At 32.0% G+C, this 25054-nt stretch overlaps 1 protein-coding gene across 2 annotated transcripts in view; it reads left to right on the top strand.

Annotated features, from left to right (window-relative positions):
• The window catches only part of LOC125065003 (cerebellar degeneration-related protein 2), a 90166-nt gene that overhangs the window by 47135 nt on the left and 17977 nt on the right, over nt 1–25054 (top strand). Inside the window, exon 1 of one of the 2 annotated variants that reach the window (XM_047672384.1) lies at nt 8743–9170. The exons of the other annotated variant lie outside the window; for it this stretch is intronic. Within the exon in view, the coding sequence (XP_047528340.1) occupies nt 9089–9170 (82 nt within the window). The 5' untranslated portion in view covers nt 8743–9088. Of the gene's footprint in view, nt 1–8742; nt 9171–25054 lie in introns of those variants that run through there. 2 annotated transcript variants of the gene reach the window in all.

The following is a 25054-nucleotide window of genomic DNA, read 5'->3' as shown; positions in this document are numbered from 1 at the left end:
ACTTTCCATCAGATGAGCCTCCTGCTCGTTTGCCACCAATGCCATAAAAAAAAAATCAATAAATTTAATAATAAGAAAGAAGCAAATTGGTTGGTGAAGGTTCAAATTACACCATACACCGAGCACACCATATGTGGTGTAGAATTATAGATGAAGCCTTATAAAGGAAATAGACAAGAACATAGCAAAATAAGGAATTTCAATCGTTTATGTGTTGTCGTTTCTCTCATAATACTGGTCCGGTAAACGTTTTTTCCTTGAAATTTATTTGTAATGATTACGCAAAACGTATACGACAGGCTGCAATATAGCCCGGCTATTAACAGCTTATTACAAAAAACTATGGTATTCGCGTTATATGTTGGTTTGAGAATTATATATGTAATGCAATACGTTGATTTGTTACGTGTTGTATTATGTTACTGAATGTAGGAGGTAATAATAACCAGTTGGAGTCATGTATCCGGAAGGCGGAACTTGCAATGTTATCAATATGGCACAATTTGTATTATTTATAAGTCAGTTTTAATAGTCACGTCTATAAATTTTCTCTTTACACCGTTAAATAAATATTTTTAAATGTACCAAAGCAGAACGAGATCAGATTGAAAAAAAAAGCACAACAATTCTAAGTCACTAATATTTTTGACCATATTTGATTTGTAAATTTCGTTTCTGTTCACGTTATCGTCTGTTTTTACAAGTTATTATTTAACCTCACCTTTTGGTATGTTTTGGTCAAATCAACTTGCAACTGACTTAAACTAATTAAACCAATCGATTAAGCTAGATTTTACATATTTTTTTAGGTTAGAGTTTTTCTTTAAATAAAAATACTCAAAGTTCACAAACCACGAGCGTGATACGGAATGACTGATTCACTAACGAACGAAGTGATTTCTAACAAAATCGCACTACTGATGACAATATAATTTCGTAAACGATGTGAATTATAATGTAATTTAATTATCCCTGTGTAATAAAAGCTTGTTTTAATTTTTTTTAATAATTTTATTTTTAACTGCTGGTTAAGGCAGCTTTAACAGATACATTATATCTTTAACATTTTATTACAATTGCAACACTATGATACCACAATATGGCCTACGGTTAAAAATTTAGGCTTTTATAAGAAATTATAAGAGAGCATCACCCACTGATTATTTCTCAGTGATCAGTGCCACGTATTGCTGATCGTTTAGTTTAGCGATGTAATTATTTGATTACGCTTCTTACAGTTCAACGATTTAGATGTTGCCGACTATAAAATGGACCGATGTCACAGAGACCGGTGACAAGCATGGTTGATAGAGACGGAGGTGACAATCTACCTACAATCAGATGACCCAATTTAGTTGGCTAGGTACGCTTACTTAATATAAATATATAGGAGTACATTGCAGATGCTTTTGTGAATTGACATTAAATTGAAGAAAAATTATATATCAATGAAAACAGTTTTAATGGTATCATCATCATTTATGTGTAAAAAAAGGAAATCATCCCAATACTTTGAATGTATATACAAAAAGCCACACTTCTGATATGCACACGCCCTAATTGTCCGTCATTACCGTCGTATTATTTCCTCTGTATTATTACGTACTGTTATGAATGAAATCAAACGAAATTACTTACGTAAGAATGTTGGCTCGGATGCAAAAGTATCCTGAATGTCTCTCAGGAAGCGGTAATTACAATATGTAAGCGATTTTAAATTGGGTTCAATGTCCGCTGTTGAATATATATAAAAAATGCATGTATCTACAAAATATAATATAGCATTCCAGTATTATGTATGTAAATGATTTATTATGATATATAATAATATAATTTAAATAAAGAATGAATCCAAACCAATCCGGTCAATCTTAATGCTTAGCTAATTACGTAAATTATATAGAGCACAAGTATGTGCGCAAAGGCAAAATTACTCTATTTATCTTTTTCCTATCATAATCGGATGAGACGAATATTTGGCACGATTCGTAAACGATCAACAGAACTAACATTAAGCGACGAGGCAGTTTAAGTATTTGGTACCATATTAGTCATGACACGTACCTCTGTACTTCATTTTTCTTTTCTACGGCTACCGAAAGGGACAAGTTCATACGTAGCTAGTAGAGACGAAAGATTTATTAATGAATAGCTATCATTATTTAAGTGTTACTGAGTGCGGCTGCCAATCGCCTTTCAATATTATTTATTAAATGTATTTGTCTGTGGAACTTCGTGCAGTGAAGTACCATCATGCAATTTATGTCATTAACCCCAGTGTTAAAAAAATATCAAAGCTTACACAATATAAGAGAACGAAATAGGTTTCAATTATGTTATTGGATATTGTAGTGTACCTATACAGATCTATAATAACATATTAATTAGTATTATATAAATATTTTATATGAACATATATTATATCTGTATTTATGCATGTCATTTCGAGTGACATACATCGCGAAAGCGCAGGAAATTGATGGATATAAATTGGCGCGCGGTGAAGACGGCGTGTGTGCTCACTGATATTAAAATATAATATATATTTAATCAAATTTTTAAATGAACCTTACATGTGAACATACAATTAAAAACAATATTTGATAATAGACATTTATATCATTTATTTACCATTCTATTAACAGTGAAACGGCGTAGTTGTTTTTGGGAAGGAAAAACTTGAGAGGTTATAATATAACAAATAATTCTTGCATACATGTACAAGAATTATTCTCGGTATATAGATATATCATCACGTCATTTGCCATCACCCTAAAAATAAAATTGCGTAATATCCACGTGTTCTAACTCATGTAAGTGATATTGACTTATTGATCCGGTTGAACAAAATTTATGACAATCAATAAATTATAAAGATTGATTACTTTGAATTTCAAAACGTTTTAAAGTTAAAAATTAAACAGTAATAATTTATTTAGGTTTGTTGTGATGTCAACGGATATTAAAACTTTAGATTTTAGGTGTCGATTTAATTTTAGGCTTATTAAGTATGACATGGCGATCTGATAAACTTCGATATTTGTTTCCTTAACGTTATGTGACGGGATGTGGCGATGATTTGTGAAATTATTTATAATCGAAATCACATAATATATGTTATTAATAATTGGTTATTATTTTTTGGGCGTGATGAGAACTAATTTAATTAAGATTTAATAACTTTTGTGTGAAAAAATATTACTGATTGTAGTTTGCGACAAATAATTTAATGAATTCTAACTAAAACATTATGTTTAATACATATTATTATATGAGATTTTAAATTAACATGGTTATTTTTATTACAACAAGTACTTATTTAAAACGGTATATTTACCCATGTTTTTTTATTTTTATTTAGTGGAGCTCGATATTTCGACATTATCTACGAATTTATTGTTCACGAGTTATTATTATGTTTCATAAATTATACTAAAGATAAACTCTTTTATTATTGATTTATAACATTTTTTTTTCATTACTAACAGTATTTCAAACGGGATATTTACCATGTTTTTTATTTTTATTTGTTGGAGCTTTTTTTTTCATTTGTCAAAATACTTTTTCCAGAGATAAGTGCACGTCCCTTGATTAAAGTCATCGACCTTTCCACAAATGTATAAAAATATCCATTTTGTAACATGAGAAAAAAGGTATACCTACATGAAACCAATATCGTTGAATATAAAACTCTAAACTGATTATCCTTCATTTCTTTTGTAATTAGTTTAAATAAGGTATTGTGTTTCATTAATTTTCAATTCTTCCAAGAAAACCTTCTATTCAAGGTTTAGTGCAAGAATTAACTAAGCTGACATTGAATATATTATAGTATTTACATTTCATACTGTAGATATATATTTGATGACCTTATATAAAGCGATCAAATATTGTAATAAAATTTATTAAGTAATTATTATAACATTAAAATATTGGGCTTATACGTGATGATAATGATTTACAAAATATATCAATAGAAATAATTATTGACAACTTTTTCAAAAGGCAAAAGTCTGTTGAGATCTATTGAACCTGTAAAAAACTATTAAATCATCGTTTTTCTGCGATCGTGAAATGTCAGAAAGTAATATGCGCCGTTGAATATAAACAATATTATTTATAACAACACACGGCACACGTTTCAAAAAAGCGTATCAACATAAGTCTGTTGTGATCATTTCACGAACAAGCTAAAGCGAGATATCATTAATATTCTCTTGCAAAGTCTTCTGACAATTTAAAATAGTCTAAAAACTGATTCACAATTAATTGTGCTTCTCGTAACGATTATATAACAGATTGATTTATTAGTGTTAACAAGCTGTGTTTGTTCTTCAAATCTGATAGATCGATTAGACTCTTTTGACGTCTTATCTCGGTCATGTGAGATTTATTGTAATCGGACGTTATTATCTTATAATTCTTAAATGTCTCGTTTGTGGCTAGCTTATAGGGCTGTCTATCGCGAGAATCTAAATCCGAAACCTTTCATTTTATCTTAATTTACTTGTTTGTTAATATTTAAAATTATTTTGAACACGAAGTCATTGTACGATTACGCTTTTGCATTTTGTGTTGTGCAGACCTGAAACCGGAATTATCTGTAGCCATATGTTTACTTATAGCGTGTAGTATAAAAAAAATAAGATAATAAAGAGTTATTTGATGCTTTAATCATTAATTCACAACAGCAGCCCGAAGTTTGGGTGTAAGCTGTATTTACACACTCGCCGTCATGGCTGGAATCAATCGAGAACATCATTAAGCTAAATATTAGCTTCTTATGATCCAGGCTGATGAGAAACCGGTTTTGAGATTACAACCTTTGCCAATAACCATTCACATTCAGGGATTGAGGACTATCGTGCATGTATTACCAACCGTGGGAAACTTCCAACTACTGTCGACGTCGTAAGCTTCGAAAGTATTTAATATTGACATTTCCTCTGTATAAATGTAATGTTTTTAATGTAGAAAAATTAAATGATCTTTATTTTTATTTAACTAAATAATTTACTGAAATGCTTATTTGAATGTTTAAAAATTAGGACATTAATCCTTCATTGTTTCTCATTAGCTCTGAACGATATAAGAAGGCTTTATAGTGCCCCGTATTTAACTCCTGTATATACTGATATACCAATTACTTTTTAAAATTCCCATGAAAGTAATGCTGTTGTTTTCTACTATCAAAACAAATTAATCGTTAATAAGTCTCACAGAGTGAAACAATCGCCTGATCCCACGAAGGTTGGCACGCGACTGTCGTGTTACGAGAATACCATAACAATCATTATCTCTTGATCGGATACATCTGAGGTATCCGTTTTGTAATTGTTATTTATACACCGACGTGAGACTGCTAGATTCCATAGACTTTTGATAGATTAATCGCTGTGCTACTTTCGCTTCCAAGCTGTTACTGTATATAGTAAAGATTCTCTTGAAATACGTACCAAATTGAATTTAGACGATGCATTGGTTCATTGTATGTTAACACTACTAATACAAATTAACTACAATATTGCTCGATGCCACTATTTTTCCTGCTGTTATTTCAATATTATTATTGATATCAGTAAATTTCGCCAGTAGAAAATTTAAACACTAAACTAATTACTATCGAATAAAATGATATGATATAAATAAAAAATGATGCTCTTGCAGAATAAATAGGCTTTCAACCAGAAAACATTTTTTAGAATTGGTTCATTACTTCCACTTACAAACAAAATTTACTATAACATTCAAGTAAATAAATTCAAACAAACAAAATTTGTCTCCATATAATAGTAGTATAGATATATTCAGTCGAGACTATTCGCAAGTAATTGTTAAATTAATATTAAAGCTCATTACAAAGGCTATGTTACCGTTTTGAATCTATGATGTAAGTCATTAGGATTGTTCATTAATTACGTTAATCGTCGTTTAAATTACGTAAGATGCTTTCGCCAATAAAATAATGTGGCTATTGTCAGGGATCTGTGAATGAAGCTTTGTTCACGGTGTAACCTGTAATAAATTGTATCTAAACTCCCATTGTCTCTTGCTATTCGCTTGTTGCGTAATGAGTAATTGATATCTAATTATTTTTATCCGATTTTTTTATCGGTTTTCGATAACCTCTTTATTATATTATCCATTTTTATTTTTATCTATGATTACATTGAAACTCATAGAATTTGAACCGGACTTAACGAACAAGTCTTACTTGTTCCGACCGTTAAGAATACCGTTTAAGTGAATTTGCTTCTTTTTTTAAATTATTTTAGGAAGTAAGCGAGGAAATAGGTTACTGGATAGTAAATAGTCACCTTACACTATTCTTAAGAATCTTAAGAAGAAGTACAAATCATTTTACACTATTCTTCAAACAAAGCAATATAAAGAATTGATGTTAAGCGGTACAATAAATGATGCTTTCCAGATACGTCTAGGCAAAGAATTAATATTAGCGTTCCTAAATTAAATATCAATGTTCGGTGCTATTAATATTCACAGAATCACTTGTATTTGTCTCTCTGTTTGTTGTATTTGGCTTTATGGCCGTTTCTTTTCTAATTTATAAGTAAATCCTAAAGTTTGTGGATCCTGTGGCCATTCGTGAGAAGTTTGAAAGATTTCAATGATAGATAAAATAACTCCATATAAACAAAAATCACGTTTAATATTAGTCATGTTTGGATGAAAAATTATAGATGTTTTCTCATGATGTAGGCACGTTCTTCACGCAGGTACCTAACATCATAATTTAACGAATAATTTTGAACTTTGTCACTAATCCAACAGGTTTTTTATTTATTTTCGAGATGATGACCTAATGTGGTCAAATATTCTTTAAAGATAAAATGATGTCATGATTGTGTTTATTGAATTTTTAAAACAATTTATGGTAATTTACTTTTGCAGACTAACACAAACTGCAGAACCAAGACATGCGTTTTTTGTCTGTATTTCACGGTGTATATAACACCATTTTGGCGATCGATGGAATTGTACGGAGGCTGATGTGCAGATCCATCAAGTGGCGTTACAACAAGATGAATGTTAAAGTAAATATCAAAGAGATATATCGTAATCTCTTTTTATTTTATTACATCGATAATAAATCAATCGGTCAATGGACTTTTTGATTGCATGTGGTCATGAGCATTTTTGAATACAAATTAAATAGGGATTCTTTTTACAAAATTTACAACTTGAAATAAAATAGAAAAAAAAAGATACGGTCGCAATTTAATCAAGAACTTTATATTATAATTATAAATTATTTTATGGTGATTAATATGTCTGTGTATTACATCACGTAGATATTATATTATATTACTTTAACATTCATCTTATTTACAAAAAGTTCACACATCGTTTATTTGTATGTTAAAATTAATTTTATACAATAAAATAAACTCATAAAACCATATATACGTTATGTAAGTAGTAATATATGGTTTGATTCTGAAACTATTCCCGTGCTGTTTTAATTATATTATACAAAATCCCGAGCTGAGCTGAGCCGAGATGGCCCAGTGGTTAGAACGCGTGCATCTTAACCGATGATTTCGGGTTCAAACCCAGGCAGGCACCACTGAAATTTCATGTGCTTAATTTGTGTTTATAATTCATCTCGTTCTCGGCGGTGAAGGAAAACATCGTGAGGAAACCTGCATGTGTCTAATTTCAACGAAATTCAGCCACATGTGTATTCCGCCAACCCGCATTGGAGCAGCGTGGTGGAATATGCTCCAAACCTTCTCCTCAAAGGGAGAGGAGGCCTTTATCCCAGCAGTGGGACATTTACGGGCTGCTTATGTATGTATGTTATGTATACAAAATGCTTTATCTTCTTCTTACAACTGTCGAAATCTGATGTCAGACAGAGATAATCGCTCTGTAACTATTGACCCGCTGTACAACATCCATTAGTAAGACCGTTAACCCCTTAATGAGCCGGCATGGCCTAGTGCTTAGAACCCGTGAATCTTAACGAAAGATTGTGGGTTTTAACCTGGAAACCACTGAATGCTTGCTGGTAAAGGAACCTACTCAAACCCCTAACATTGGGTGGTAGGGCTGAATATATTTATATTGAATAATATAACTTCTTTTTTATGATTACCAACACATAAAATTCATAATTTGTCTCAAATTCAATAAACGTCTTCACGTAAAAAGTAAAATAATAACCTTAAAAATATCATATGAATATATTCATAGTTTCTAACTCTTGCTCTTCAACAGAGATAAAGCGATTAATGTGAATGTTAATTAATTGATCAACGATTACTAGTTTGACCTTATTTAATGAGATTATACCATATTAAGTCAATGATATTCATACTGCTTAAAAATCTATACAGGTTTAATAAACATATAAATTAATTAGTAAAATCTTGTGCTAAAGCGCCTGTTATTATAAAATAGCAAATCTACTATCTGGCATTTTGCAGGTGTAAATATCTCAGCATCGAACTACAAATACATGAATAGTTAAATAAAAAACAAGTCCTACACTCGTTAAACGTAGTAATAAAACTAATATCAATTTGCAAGGTCAAAAAAATGTCATTCATATACCTAACTACAACAACAGCTTTAATAAACAATTGATATAGAAATATCTCGTAAAGTTTGACGTCATGACTTTGTTGTATCCTTATACTGGGAAATTGTAATCAGTTGATGAATTATGATCTATGGCATTGGCTAAATGTGCCCAGTGAAGCATGGCGACCCGCCGACGCCAGAACGCCTCGCCGTCCGTATCGACATGCGCCCCTCGCGCAAGCGTGCTGAAACAAAAACGCAGAGTACTCACGCATGCGCCCTGTTCCGATATTGTGCTTGAGCCCGAGTCTTGCGACACACGACTCCTCTTTACGCTGTGTCGCATAATTGATTGTCCAGTCGATACTGACATTGAACGGCTGGTGCGCGACGGTCGCCTGCCTCATTACGATTATTTATATTCGAAAGCGATAACACACCCAACGTAGTTTCCGAAACTATTCCATGATATGGCCTTATTCTGTGATATAATGCATCGTAAGTTGTGATCTGAGTGATGTGTAGTGTCTAGTGCGAAAATATGGATGTGGCAAAGGACAAGACGACCTTCCATGACGATTTTGGGGATGACGACTTCAATTCGAGGCGATGTATGCTTGATGGTTAGTACCTATGATTTAATTGAATGGATAATATTTTTATCATTTAATGAATAACATTTGTTTATTTTAACATATTTTATGTTCGTCAATCATTAAAATTACCTATTTATTATCTATGCGATTGACATTGGAGACGTTGGAATCGTATTTACATTTAAAAGCGAATACCGCTAGCCATTGTTAAAGACACCTTTCGTTATGATTCACTGCAAAAAAATGTTTACCTTCCGTTAATAGTTATAAAATACAACAGAATGAATAGACCCGTGTATAATAATCTCAATAACTAAATCAACGAAAACTTAATTTAAATTCTATTCGTATGTATTCACTGGTCACATCTAACCTAGATTACCTGTTTGTTATTGATCAACTTAAAGTTATATCGAGACGGACGCATGAGTCACAAATTCGCCAACGAAAAGCGTTAGTAAAATCGGTCGATAGGGCCCGTACAGACAGATGCGATCCCGTTTTGGCAAACGAACCTTGGCTCAGAGAACCTTGCAGCGTGCCGCCGCGTGCGTTAACCCTACTCCCCTCGGAAACTTTTATAGGGTTTTAAAATCGATACCAAGCCCCTATACAACTATAAGCTTATTTTAAAGCAGTGTTTTTATAACGCTTCCTAATCACTTCTCGTATCGTTGAAGGAAATCGATTGAATTGCATCATATATTAATTTGTAATCTCGTTCATTTATTGCCAATGTCACAGTTGATGGACAGTTTGACCGTGTCATAGTACAGATATGTAATTCGTTATGGAGCTAATGGTCCGGCTTAGACGAAAACCTTGATTATTTTTTAATTGAGTATATAAAACTAATCATTATTACTTAAATATATGTATGGCGATAAGAAATTCTTGAATAATATTTCAGTGAAAGTCCATTTGCTATCATAATTTGTTTTTAATTGTTAATTGATAACAGTTGCTAAGTTGTCTCGTCGGATACGTATTTTGATTCATTGTTAAAGGTTTTTCAAGATTTATTTATTTACATCAGATAAGTTTAACGACCACTTACAATATCTAGTTGATTATTAATAAACTACATGATTATATATATAAACATCTAATTATTTCTGGCCTTAATAGGTCATTAAATGATAACAATAAACTTAAGTCATACAATCTTACTAAACTATTATTTAAAAACCTATATTGAAGTACCTAATGTGAGAATGACGATATAAAATAAATTAAATTTTAATTCTGAGAAAATTTATTGATATATTGAATACTTATTTATATATTTCTCATATGTAGGTAGAGCCGAGATGATTCGGTGATTAGAAAACGTTAGTCAGAACTGATGATTACTGGTTGAAACCCAGACAAGCACCACTGAATTTCCGTGTGCTTAATTTATGCCTATAATTCATCTCGTGGTCGGCAGTCAAAGAAAACATCGTGAGTTAACCTGCATATATCTAATTTCCATATAATTCGGCCACAAGTGTAATAACAATATCTATATTACAAATTGTAACAGCGTGGTGGAATAAGCCTCCTCAAAAAAGAGAGGATGACTTATGTCACCAGAGACATATACAATTATAGAGACTGGTACTTCATATACTAACTCGATACAACTTGTGATCTCTTATGGATTTATCGATGTATTGTACAACACTAGAATGGTCCTTTGAATACGTAATACGTGATTTGCAATTAAAATTCACAATGTATTTTATTATAATGTTCTAAACTCTATTTTTCCTTATTTTATTACCAAAGGCTTAGTAAGCTAGAATTATGTAAATTCTAATAAAAATCTTTATGTATTAGCAGGGGGACCAGACGGTCATCTCGAGATCACGACAGGTACAACTCGGTCCAGACAAGATAAAAAAAAATACTAATCTGGTTTCAAATCCGCAAATAATCTATAAAATTAATAATATAGACGGATAATATTAAATTCGTATTACTATTTATATGTTAATTTCCACGTCATTTTTATAATTTTTTTTTATTCCATTTACTGGAATATTATAAAAATCTTTCAGATAAAGCACAATTCTATTCACGACTGTAAATAAATCCTTATGACCGGCCAAGATTATGTAGTATTTGTGTCTCACGTACAAAATACGATAAAAATTCTTCGTAATTAATTCTCATAATAGAACGACATCGTGTTACACGGAATGTGATAATCTTTAAAATTAAGAAGCGTGAGAATTTACACTTATTATTCGACTGCTGCAAAACGTATTCCGAAATTATTTGCGCACTTCGCACTACATATATGAATGTGTGCAAGGTGTGTCCAGAGAAAAATAAAATATAATTAAATTTTATTAATACACATGTCATGACTACATTATCGTCCCCGTTATATTTCATATTCCAAAAACTTACGTATCAAAAATATCAATAATCATTAAAATTCATAAAGTCAATATATGGGTCCAAGAAAATAATATAAATTATCACGGCACTAACACTAAATAAAAGGACATCATCAAATGCTATTCCACTAAGCGGTAAGCACAACATGCGCAATATAATGTGAACTTAACCCAATTAATATACCAAATAACTTCACCAAAATATTAAAAAAAAAAAACAATCAACAAACTATTAAAGTACAAGGTAATAAAATGAACAGAATAATAATAGTCAAAATGCGTATCTAAAAACCATAAGGTACATCGAAGACTTCACATTTTTTTGTACGATGAACCACACCCACATTATCTATGTTCCTAACTATAGCCTATTCCAATCGAAGTAGGAATAAAGATAAACAAACCTAAGATTTACGTATTTCATGCGTTAATAACTCACCTATATTGTGCACTAATAAGAGTTTATGATTAATATATCTTTAATTATTAATACAATGCTATTACACTTAACTACTTATATCCACTTTTATTTTCCTTTCAAAATTCTGATAACAGTTTCCGAAAATCATAGATTAATCAAGCTCTCGAGCAAAGATATCGCGTCAATTTTCTGTCAAATATTGTTTATTTAGCCTTTCTCCACTTATGGTTGAAATAGAGTATATATAGTTGTATGCATAAAACAGTATCGGGATAGGTTTTAATTAAACATAACATCTGCTCGACTCAATCGCTTAATGAACATCTGCCTCCAATGGCAGTGAAACCCTTTTATTAATTCACCTTTTTAAATCGACTTCAAAAAAAGATGCAGGTTATATTGTTACATTCGACGTGAATTTCTGTTCTGTTCTTCGGTTACAGAATACAGCTAGATCATTTAAGCTTTGTTCACTGACTACAAGTAAACTAGAAATTACTTTTGTCAATATTAGTTTGATCATCATCGTTCAATTAATTGATGTTATAAGCAAACCTGCTTGATCGGCGATTTTTATCTCTTTCCGGTTACGCGAGTCAATATTTTTTTAGATTATAAATTTTAATTTAAAGTATATACTTAATGATATATTCACAGACACCAAACGATGGCAAAACATAGTCATCCCTTAACTCCGAAGAAAATTGGATTTCTTATTAAACTTACGATTTGCTCTATTTTTGACTACATTCCAACGAATCAACTTTTGAATGGCATTCAAAAATAGTTACAAAGTATTAACCATAAGGTGCATGATGCTATGAAGCTTCAAGAGCTTAAAGTACTAAACGAAGCGATAGTGCATAGCGAATCGCGTGTGGAAGGTGTAATTTATAACTCATTGTGCTATGGAGTTACGACGCTGATCGAGGATACCGTGACACCTCACATATTTTGTATTACTTACTCAGACTTATCAGTTGAATTTGTAGATTTCGTAATATGTATTTGGGATAAAAATGATCACTTGAATTGAATTTAAGTCAGTATCAAAATAACATTAGAATAGGACCAAAAAGATTTCGGAAAGTTAAGTGTCTAAGTAATTACTTCTACTAATTACTAGTATCTATTATAAGTGCAAAAGTTTGGTTGGTTGGATGTACTCAACAACAAAGAACGGCTGAGCGAATATGGATAAAATTTGGCACACAGAAAGATGAGAGAGTCTGGAATAGCACATAGGTTACTTCGGAAATATGTACGGTTACCGTACAGATTTGGTTTTGATTTTCACAGATCGACATGATTTTGTGGCAGTTTAATTGTGAAATTATTATAAATACAACAATTTGTTTGTTACGCTTTCACGTCTAACATATCAACCATTCATCATCAAAATTTAACTTACACGTTGTCAGGGGTAAAAATACATGGGGACTATTATATAGAATTGATTATCTGAAATGTATAATTCAGTCAATTACTTGTATCGTATCCTAATAATTAAATGGTTGGGTTAATTTAAAAATATAAACTATACCATGTCACAATTTAATAAATTTCAGTATCTAAATATTTTAACGACTTCCATTCAGTTTAAAAATCGTACCGAGCATTTGAAGTGGAGACACTCGCGAGCCATGTAACGTTTGTAGAGCACACTTCACATTTTTTGCGTTAAATTTTGTAATATAAAGAAAGCTTAAGCTTAACAATATCCAGATTATTTTAAATAAGTATTAGATTTAAAACCTTCTTTAATAAACAGTTAAAAAAATATTATAAACAATCTAATAAAAATGGGTCTATAGTTATTCCTTAAATAGTTGCGTTCAACTATATAAATTCCGCTCTATGATATTTCAAAATTACTTTTATAATTTATAATTCAATTAATTTTATTAAGCTTAAAAACAATTACAATTAAAAAACTAGAAGATCAATAAAATTTTACTATTCAAAAATAAATCCAATTAATTTCGAGAAATAGAATTCGAAATGTTTTATTATAATAACTGCCAATCATTAAAGTTTAATTGAATGGATTGGTTGATCGACACTTAAGCTTATAAAATAATTACTCTGAGAAAGTAGAAATAAGTAAAATACAATAAAATATTTATCTATAACTAAAACTTTAATCGCATTTGACAGTTACAAAAAGTATTACATTTATATATATATTTAGTCCAGAAATATTTTAGACAATTCAATTTTAATTAATTTAAATTAATACTACAACAACAAAATATACAAATACAATAGAGTATTAATTATGAAGTAAACCAGACGCTGTCTAAACTATGTATTATGTATGCATTGAATATAATGGACTTCGTTCTCTATAGACGTCGAGAGCTCAACTCATGGCGAATAATTACTAAGAGGTTTTAATAAATAATGACTACACGTTCATGTACAGTCAAACCGGTACACCTGCCCTTGAACTGAGAGAATATCGACATCCGGTTTTTTTTACTTTTCTTTTGATTGTGTACTTGTTGATTTTTTGAAAAAAGAAAATCAATTTACAATACAAATGTACAATATTTATACAAATCTATATAATTATTTAACTGCCTCGCTGTTTTGGTGACTAGTGTATAAAGGTTGAAGGTCTTAGATTCAAATTTATGTTCGGGACAATACATTTAATTGGAATTTTCAAAGTAAGGGAGGTTTCTGCCCTGTTATGTACTACAAACAGTCCTTGATTTTTTTTTAAATATACTATTCCACTAAATTAATACGTCCACTTTAATTTTATATATAATACTCTTTATTGCACTGAGAAATTTTTTACATGGTAATTTTACTCATGAGATTATTGTTCACAATGGCGGGCTTATTTCTAAAAGAAATTTCTTCCAGCCAACCCACAGCTGTAAGAGATAGTGTTATGTAGCAGGTATAAGTAGTGCAACATTAGATACTCTTACTAATAATATATAAAAGAAACAATTTTAATATAATATAATATATATAATATAAAATAATTTTAATATAATATGTATTACGTTTATATAAATATCTATAATATAATAAATACATATATACTAAATTATTATACTTATACTACATCTAAATACACAAATATTATAAATATATCTACTGTAAAAATAAAAAATAAACTAAAAGATAATAGTAAATTTGTCAAAATTTATGAAAGTAGTGAGAGAAAGTGCTCTTTTACTCTTTTTTTAAAGAGGTTGATGTTTGGACTCTTTTGAATGTGTTTTGGGAGACTGTTCCAGAGATTTGCTGCACGTACCGTGAAGGAGTTAAGCAGAAACTTTGTATTACCTCTAGGCACTACTAACTCTGAAGTAATACAGGAACGTCTGGAACGTGTTGGAGGAGGAAGAAGGTTGAAACGGGAGCGAAGGTAAGCAGGAGAATTTGGATCATTAAGAATATTAAAAAGGACTGACAGGATGTGCATATCACGGCGAAGGCGGATAGGGAGCCATTTAAGTTGATTACGAAATGCAGATATATGGTCATATTTACGTAGACCGTAAATGAACCGAATAGCCAGGTTTTGAAGACGCTCTAATTTATTAAGTAGCTCCTCAGTCACATCCAAATAGCACACATCAGCGTAGTCGAGGATTGGTAGAAGAAGAGATTGCGCTAGCATAATTTTTGTGCTGAAAGGGAGAAAGTATTGGAGACGTTTAAGAGAGTGGTAAGTGTAGTGTATCCGCTTGCTAACATCATTGACTTGGGCTACCCAGGACATATTGCAGTCAATAATAAGACCCAAGTTCCTTACTGAATCGCAGTAAGAAATTGGAATCCCGTCATAAAGTAGTTTGGGGACTAGCCCCCAGTCTAGCTTGCTTCTAAGCCTGCTACTGCCTACAATTATAGCTTGTGATTTTTTGGGATTCACAAGAAGGCCAAAAGATATAGCCCACGACTGAATAGCAGACAGGTCCATATTCAGTAAATCAACAGCCCTGGGTAGCTCAGCCAAACTAAAATGTCGATAAAGCTGTAGATCATCTGCATACAGATGGAAGGGAGAAGTAATAAATCGGGAAATGTTATTAATAAAAACAGAAAACAGTAATGGTGAAAGTACGCCGCCTTGAGGGACACCAGCCGTGAGCTCTAACCAATCTGACGAGGAATCGTCGGTTTTTACACATTGCTGGCGTCCGAAGAGGTATGAATGAAACCAGTTAATAACAAGAGGAGAGACGTTGACTGCACGAAGAGAACCAAGAAGTATGTCAAAGTCAACGGAGTTGAAGGCGCTGCTAAAATCCAACAGAGCAATTGCAGTGAGCTTGGTGTTATCCATAGCCCACCGCACATCCTCCGTTATCTTCAGCAAGGCACCAACAGTGCTGTGGGATGGACGAAAGCCAGATTGGAAAGGACATAACAGGTTGTAAGTTGTAAGAAAGGAATAAAGTTGTTCGTGTACAATGGACTCAATTACCTTAGAGAGGATAGGGAGGATAGATATAGGACGATATTGGGACATAGAAGTAGGATTGCTGGTTTTGGGAAGAGGTATAACGATAGCCTTCTTCCAGAGTGTTGGGAAGACATTGCATGAAAGTGAATAATTTATAATGTGGGTGATCACTGGTGCAATGTCATCCAACACTGGTAGTATCATATTAAGGCTGAGGCTATCGCTACCAATGGCTTTGGTGGAAATAGAACGGACACACTTCTTGATAACATCTTCAGAAACCAACTGGAAAAAGAAAGAGGGACAGTTTGGTGGTTCAAGAGAAGATAAATAAGAAAGAGTATCTGATTTCGTTATAGGATCTACAGTAGTGGGAGGGCTAGTGAAGAAAGAATTTAGTGCTTTAAGGTCAACGGAACTGTGGCAGGCTACAGGAGTTTTGTCCACACCCATTGACCTTAAAAAACTCCAAACTTGGGTTTGACAGAGATTTTTGATTGTTGAGTGAATGTAGCGACGTTTTGCGTCCCTGCACATTCTGTTGCAGATGTTACGTAATCTTTTGTATGCTACAAAATTTTCCTCAGATGCACACTTTTTATATCGACTCTTGGCTTTATCGCGTTTTGCCATGGTATTTCTGATTACTGGTGTTAACCAGGGAGCTGGTGCATGCTTCATCCGCACTGGTCGTGCAGGAGCATGGATGTCATATATACGAATCAGTTCAGTAGTTAGATCGTTGACCATGGCATCAATGTTATTAGAATATAGTAGTGACGACCAGTCGATATTTCTTACGTCCTCTCTCAAACGTTCAAGGTTAATATGCTTGAAATCGCGCTGAATAGATACTTTGCCTCTAACCTTAGGAGGGCGCACTTTATAAGTAAGAAAAATTAAGTCATGATAGGAAAAGGGAGCAGTCATTTGACCGTGAGAAATAACAAAATGAGGGTTAGAGACAAACATCAAATCAATCAATGAAGGCTTACAGCCAGGAAAGTAATGAGTGGGCGAAGACATTGAAAGTAAATGTAAATTAAAAGAAGACAGCAATGCATTCAGTTTCTGTGCTCGTGTATCGTCTTTCAATATACACGTGTTCAGATCGCCCATGCATATTACGTGATCAAAGTTCGGTAAAAGGTTAGCTAAAATGTTTTCAAGGTCATTAAAATAATTAATTTTATCACTAGGGTTGTAAAGAACACCAAGTAGAATTTTTTTATGATGTATCTCAATATTTAAAAAAAGATATTCTATAGAGTCTACAGAATGTGGTGGGGAGCAGAGAGTAATGTTGGCCGGAATGTCTCCGCGCAAATAAATACCCACTCCACCTCCACCACGCCCAATGCGGTCATGGCGAAACAGTTGGTAGCCGGGTAGAGAACAAGAAGTAGACGGTAGGGAGGGTTTTAGCCATGTTTCAGAAACTAGAATGCAATCGACTACACTAGTGTCAAAGGATGTTAGAAGATCAGAATGGTGAGCTGGTAGACTCTGCGCGTTGATATGCACCAGTGAAAGGAGGTTTTTATTTGGGAGGAATACTTTCTGGAGATTTGCCTCCAGAAGTTCAGTATCAGATAGTGAGTCATTGTTACTGCTTAAGGCACTTTCATAATCATCTGACGTACAAGAAAAATAATCATCTTCAAAGTTCATCAAAGTAGAAATAAATAGAAAGAAAATAAATAAATATATATAAATATATATATAACACTATATAAAACAGTATAAATATCTAATTATGGTATAGACTAAAAATACAAAAAACTAAATAACTATTTGCCAATAACAACACTATTCCTATGTATAAGTTGACTGCAAGGCAAACATAGGTATGAATACATAGGTATGAATTTTATCAATAACGTAATTAACGGAAAAAAAAAATAACAAGAGGAAAAAACAAAAAAATAAATAAATAACAAGCTAAGTTAAAATAAAAGTTAAATCAAAAATTAAAAAGTGGTTAATGCAATAACTAAACGCAAAGCTCACAGATAGTAGACGACGTGAAATAGACAGCTGACAGTTGACAGTGACATAATCAAATATTGTCGTCAATCATATGTTTTATTTTTATCGAGAATACCTTAATATACTAAAAAGTTAGTGAAATTTAAAAAGATAACGTTTAACTGTTTAAAATTAAGATAAATTAAGTGAACAAAGCGACTTCAGTGTACCCTCAATTACAATATAAAATATTTAGAATGTTAAAACATGACGAAAATAATTATGGTAACAATAACAAACTTAAGAAATTAACAAATATGTTTTAACACTATGGAGCTGTCGTGTTTTTAGGATACTTAGCTATCAGCTGCTTTAGTTCATCTTGAGACACGACCTTAACACGGGATTTGTCCGGCAGAACAATAATTATGATGCCATCTGCAGACCAACATCTTCGAATCCCGAAATGATTTCGAGCCGCAACAAAAACTTCCTGTCGGGACTTTGTTAAGAATTCCGTTACTTTAATTGAGGAACCTTTCAACGATGTTTTAGCCCTCCAGACATTTGAGCGAAGTTGCACAGTTGTGAAGCGCACTAAGATAGGCCGAGCCGAGTTCTTTTTGGCACCTAACCTGTGGCAAGATTCAAGTGACTCAGGTTTAACATTAGTCAGTTTCATCTGCTCCGTCAACACAGTCATCGTCTTCTTTACCACATCCTCATCCACACTCTCCGTAATGCCATGAAGAAGTAAGACCTTTCTTCTAGACTGTGTCTCCAAGCGATCGAAGCCAAGGACAAGAAGTTCAATCTGGGATTTGAGAATGCCTAATGATTTCCAAACAAAGGTCTTAAAAGTTAGGAATTCTCCAGCTAAGGCTTTCACTGTTGGATTGGAAGCAGAAGTGGGTTGCGGCAAATTTTTCTCAAACTCGCCCATCCTCGAGTTAAATAATTTTGAAAGCTCTTCCATGCTTTTTAAAAGCTGCTCAGCTGTTGTGTCCATATTTATGTGAAGTGATTAAAGTGAAAAGGTAATGATTTGTAAGAAAGTTCAGTGACCGCCAACTTATACACAGGTACAATTAAATTATAACATATATGAAAATTAATAATTTAAATATTTAAAAAATACAGAGCTCTAAAATTTGCGTGTTTATGCTTTCGTGCCTACCCGCCTACTATCTAAGTTTAAAATAAAAACGTATTTTTTCGCGAACCCATTATTAATATCATTGATTATTCCAGATCTCGATCAGTTGTTTATTGGTCTTTACTCCTCTTGTCGTTGGAAAACAATATATACATACATATATTTGTATTTGTGTGTGTATGTCGGTCTCTCTCCAGTCGTAGGATTGTCATCTCATCTGACTACGAGAGTGACGGAATAGAGTGCATTTATATCTGCACTCACTCACACTTGCTCAGAATATCTTATGCGCAGTTGACTAACCTTTCGGAATGACCGCCGTTATTTAAATACGGTCAAAAGGACTCGACATTTTTAATGCAGTTATTTATCTATAAATAATAAATAATTAACTATTACTTAGAACCTTCTACAAGAATTCGAATTTCTAAATAAGAAAAATATTTTAATCTTATTCCAACTCGCTGCTTCACTGTGGATTTTTTCCGTTGATGCAGGTTTCCTGACGATGTCTTCCTTAGATAAATTATAAACTTAAGCAATTGGAAACTTGTGTTTTATTCAATTTGAACCTGTGATCTTCCTTTAACATCCACGTATTCATCTTTTCATAACTATTTATTGGGCTAGCTCGACTTTTAGCTTTCTCTTCGTACTTTTATCTTATTGGGATGAGTGTTTGCCCAGCAGTGTAAAATTGTAACAAGTGTAACGTTACGTTACTTTAAAAAACGAGTATATGGACTTTCCTTAACAAAAAAAGTAATAATAATTGATTATTACATGAGCCGCTGTACTGGGCGTTCACTTTGACGTACACATAGAAAAAAAATTATCAGTCTCGAGAAATTGTTTAATTGTTTACGATAAAAAGTCTGTTTTCAATACTTCCCTATTACAATTATACAATATTATATAATTGCTACAATTATTAAAAAAAAAAAGAAAGTTATAATGAAGTTTTAAAATTAATTTGTCTACAATAATTATTATTTATGTATCAAATGTCTTATCAATGTATATTCCGTTTTTTTTAATAGGAGACAGATGCAACTGCAGCATGCTCATACAACTACCGCCTTATTTAACTTTATACTGGCAATAATAATCTTCATACATAAATCATAATAATTTTCATTGCATCATTAATAAAAATATTTTATATTAACAAGAATAATTTAAATTTATGCCACAATCGGAACTCTCCTAATGACTGAACTTTCCGTCACTAATGATCTTGCTTCGTTTTAAAAAATGAACTACGTTTTGAAATTCGAATGAATAAACTCGAAGACCATTAAAATTTTACTTTTCAAAAGTAAACTCCAATTAAATTCCAGAAAACGAAATTTAGCGACGTCATTAATAAACTTTGTTTATCGGGAGTTCAGTGAAACACTGATTTGTCTCTCTCTGTCATCCTTAATTTGATATTCGAAAGAAGAAGACAAAGCATAGTCACCCCCTAAACAAAATACATCATAGGTAAAGCTAAAAGTTATATAATAATTAGAGTGAAATTGAAGATACAGTATTATATAAAAACTAAGTCTGAATGTTTTTTACTAAATATATATCTGTAATATGTACGGCATATAATATTCATAGATATAATAGGTATGTAAGTATCTGGATCTATCTAAGTAAGTGTATGAAATTCTGTAGAATCATTTTTTGGTCTTGTTAATTCAATTTTAATATTCAGTATTTTTTTTTTTAAAATACCTTAATAAATTTAAAAATAATTGAATCACGCACAGCGTTCACAGCTAGAACTAGCAAAAAAAATGTATCCATTTATAACGTAAGAGAAAATATTTTTGGGAATTCATCCCGTAAATAGGAACGACAGTTTGTATAGTGCGTCAGTTTTGAATTTAAAAATTGAATTCCGTCTTAAGGTTAAGAGTTAAATAAAGCTGTGTATGCAAATCAACACTATGCGTGAAATTTAAATTGGAAAGTCTGTATGGCAAATCGTTGCTTTTGAAAGCTACAAAGAAATGTTTAAGGAAATACTGAATTTATTAATTGGGAACGTAAGTGTTAAATCCATATCACACATTACTACATTTATTGAAATCTCTCCCCGAAAATATATATCATATAAAGTAACGCCGGTAGTAATCAACGCAATTGATAACAAAAATCCGTAATATAAAATATTAATCGTCCGTACAACGATAACAATGATTCTGTCGGTCCTAAATATAAAACGTATCATACTGATATTATTACATTTCTGAATTTACTATATTTAGTCAAGCTAAATTCTTTGCAGATAAAAGTAATAAGTATTATAATCCTAAATAAAAATATTTCAATTTCAAGTCACAATAACCAACAACAAAATTCTTCGATAAATAAACAATTGATTATTAATAAAGATAAAGAATCGGTATTAATTTAAGCTTTTGTTTAATCAATGTACTACAAAAAGTCTTTACAATAGTTGAGTGGAACTGACTTACAGTTCAGTTGTAAATTTTGAAATTTTGTTTGCGTTATGGTTGCTGAAATTATTATGAAACTATGTAAACTAAAACTTTCCTCAAATAATTTATCAAATCTAGCAGACGGGTCGACAGATTAGCGCGTTGAAATAGATTCTCCGGCTCTATAAGGCTTAAAATTACTTATATATTTCTTCTAGTACAGTGCAATTTAATTTAATCATAATTTTGGCCCTAGCCGATGAGCCTTTAGGCAATAGTTAGCTACTTAGCGCTTTTTAATAAAAGAAAATACTGCAGCAAACCTGTAAATATTTTAATCTAGGCACAGGCAAGCTTACAATATGTAATCCAAAATGCTTCTCGTCGCGGGTGGGCGGAAACTTATCTATAAATTTCTTTATATACAAACAGATTTCCTTATGATGTTTCACTTTCCTGTCTAGTGCCAAGTGAAGTGTGTCATTTATATAGTTAGAAGATTAAAATTTTCCAATTCTCATCTAATCTAATCATACAAAAGCAGGAAGCAATGTCAGCTCATCGCGTTTGCGCACGCGCAAGGGAGCAGCGCAATTTGTTGAAAGTCGAATCAATTTGTTTTAGAAAGTAGATTGTTCTATGGCCTCGCCTTTTGTTCACTCATTTTGCAAAAATGCTCTTGTTTAAAGTAAGAATACGTGCTCTATTAAGATTTACAATGTCGTCATAATGTGTTGTACTAGGTTAAGGAGAAGTTAAATAAATAACTTATTACTTTAACATATGTCTGTGTATATGTGTGTATAATAGCGTTGTAACAATACGCAATACTTAGTGTTGTTGTGTTCCGCGTTGAAGGGTGAGTGAGCCAGTATAGCTACAGGCACAAGGGACATAACACATTAGTTCCCGAAGTGGACAGCGTATCCATTTCATACATCGCGCTAATACATTTATAGAGCCAAATGCCAATATCTATGGGCGATAGTGTGACCATTTGATTGACCATCAGATGGCCCATTTTCCGTCCGACTGCCTATTTAAAAAAAAAACTTTTTTTACTGCTTCCAAAGTAAACAGTGGAAAATTACGAGGACGACGAATTCCTCGCTTGATTTTATGAAAAATACAACATTTACAATTACAACAAAATAAAATAATTAGTTTCGGATTGCTGTTTAATTGTTCATACGTTGTAGTGTATAAGAATAAAATAAAATACAACGCCTTCGACTAAGATAATCTTACTCGTATCTATCTATACAAAGAGATTGCTTTTTACAATTAGAACGGCCTTGCGTGCCTTATTATTTATATATATGTATGTATTTTATTGGTTTTCTTTTCTACTTATATCCTTTTTATGTTTTTTTTAATTATTACTTAAACAACTTCTTTGGTATATATATTACCATTCTAAAAAATATATTCTTCTGATTAACGTTAGCAATAATATGCTACATCTTAACTATACTATATAACTACAATTAAATTTAAGTTAGAAGTAATTAACGTTTAATTTTTTAATACTTGGCCTACCACTAAAGATTACACCTACGGCTTTTACATAACTGATACAATATTTAGGCTTATGCTTAACATTACAAATTTATTTCATAGACAACAGAATGTTTTTTTTTTCGAAACCGTTACTAGGCTCGTGCAATAAATAGATTATTATATATTGTAGTTGGCTTTCTGAGATCAGGACAAGGTCGTCAGCGAACCTCAAGCGATTGGAATAATTGATATTTATACCAGGTGCTTTCCAATCTAGTTAACTTGTTAATGAAGAGTTTGCCGCAATTTTTGCTTTGCCTTTGAATAAATAAAATTGAATCGAAATACAATTTTAAAAAATCCTCTTTTAATGTCAAAAACGTACACAGATAAACAAGTTTTCAAAAATGGAACCTCTCTATAATATGATTAAGCATTGCGTCATAATATAGACTTTTATAATACATTTCATAAAAATTAATGTTTTTAATCATTTTTTCATACGAACCTTTGTAACAAAGACAACAATTTCATTATATATGTCGGTATATATATACTTATTACTATGAATATTTCCAAAACGTTTTTTTTTTAATATTTTTGAAGCGTGACCCGTTTTTATACTCGTCTTTACTTTTGAACAAAAAATCTTATAATGAATTTAATTATTTCCTTTTTTTTTGTTTACACATTACAAATTATAATGTTTCGTTCTCAATACAAAAACAAAATGATGTGATCTTAAACAAAGTATAACGTAATCTCGAAATTGTCTTGCGTGCACGCAGACACGACAACCAATAACATTTAAGTAAACAAAACCCACCAAACATGTAACCGAGACGAATTGACGTAACGTGTGATTATTTAAATCGTAAACTTTTTTCACATGAACCAGATTACATTATCTACGATATTGCATATGTCGCAAAGATATTAATTTGAATATTGGCAATATCTTAAAAAATTGTCGCCCGCGGTTTCGCTTATGTAGTAGTATGTTGGGGTTGGTCGTCAGATTTAAGACATAAAATAGTAGCCTACATCCTTCCTTAGAGCTCAAGCTTGCTTCATACTAATTTTTATAAAATTCGAATAAATTCGGGTGGATTTCGAAAGACCAACAGACTGACAGAGAGTTGTCGTGTAGTGTCTCATAATTACAGAAGATAAAAATGTAAAACACATTTTTATCTAAATTCCTTGAAAAAATAATATCAAAATTTTCACCAACCCGATTAAAGACGTGCTAGCTATGGGCTTCTTTTGAGTAAGTTAGTCTATGAATACCTCTGACCATAAATATTAATCCTTTAAAATAATTTAAAATAAGGGCCGAGATGGCCCAGTGGTTAGAACGCGTGCATCTTAACCGATGATTTCGGGTTCAAACCCAGGCAGGCACCACTGAATTTTCATGTGCTTAATTTGTGTTTATAATTCATCTCGTGCTCGGCGGTGAAGGAAAACATCGTGAGGTAACCTGCATGTGTCTAATTTCAACGACATTCTGCCACATGTGTATTCCGCCAACCCGCATTGGAGCAGCGTGGTGGAATATGCTCCAAAACCTTCTCCTCAAAGGGAGAGGAGGCCTTTATCCCAGCAGTGG

Source organism: Vanessa atalanta, chromosome 6, assembly GCF_905147765.1.
Source record: "Vanessa atalanta chromosome 6, ilVanAtal1.2, whole genome shotgun sequence".
Classification (NCBI taxonomy): domain Eukaryota; kingdom Metazoa; phylum Arthropoda; class Insecta; order Lepidoptera; family Nymphalidae; genus Vanessa; species Vanessa atalanta.
The sequence above is the reverse complement of the archived record's forward strand: the minus strand, read 5'-3'. Positions and strand labels throughout refer to the sequence as shown.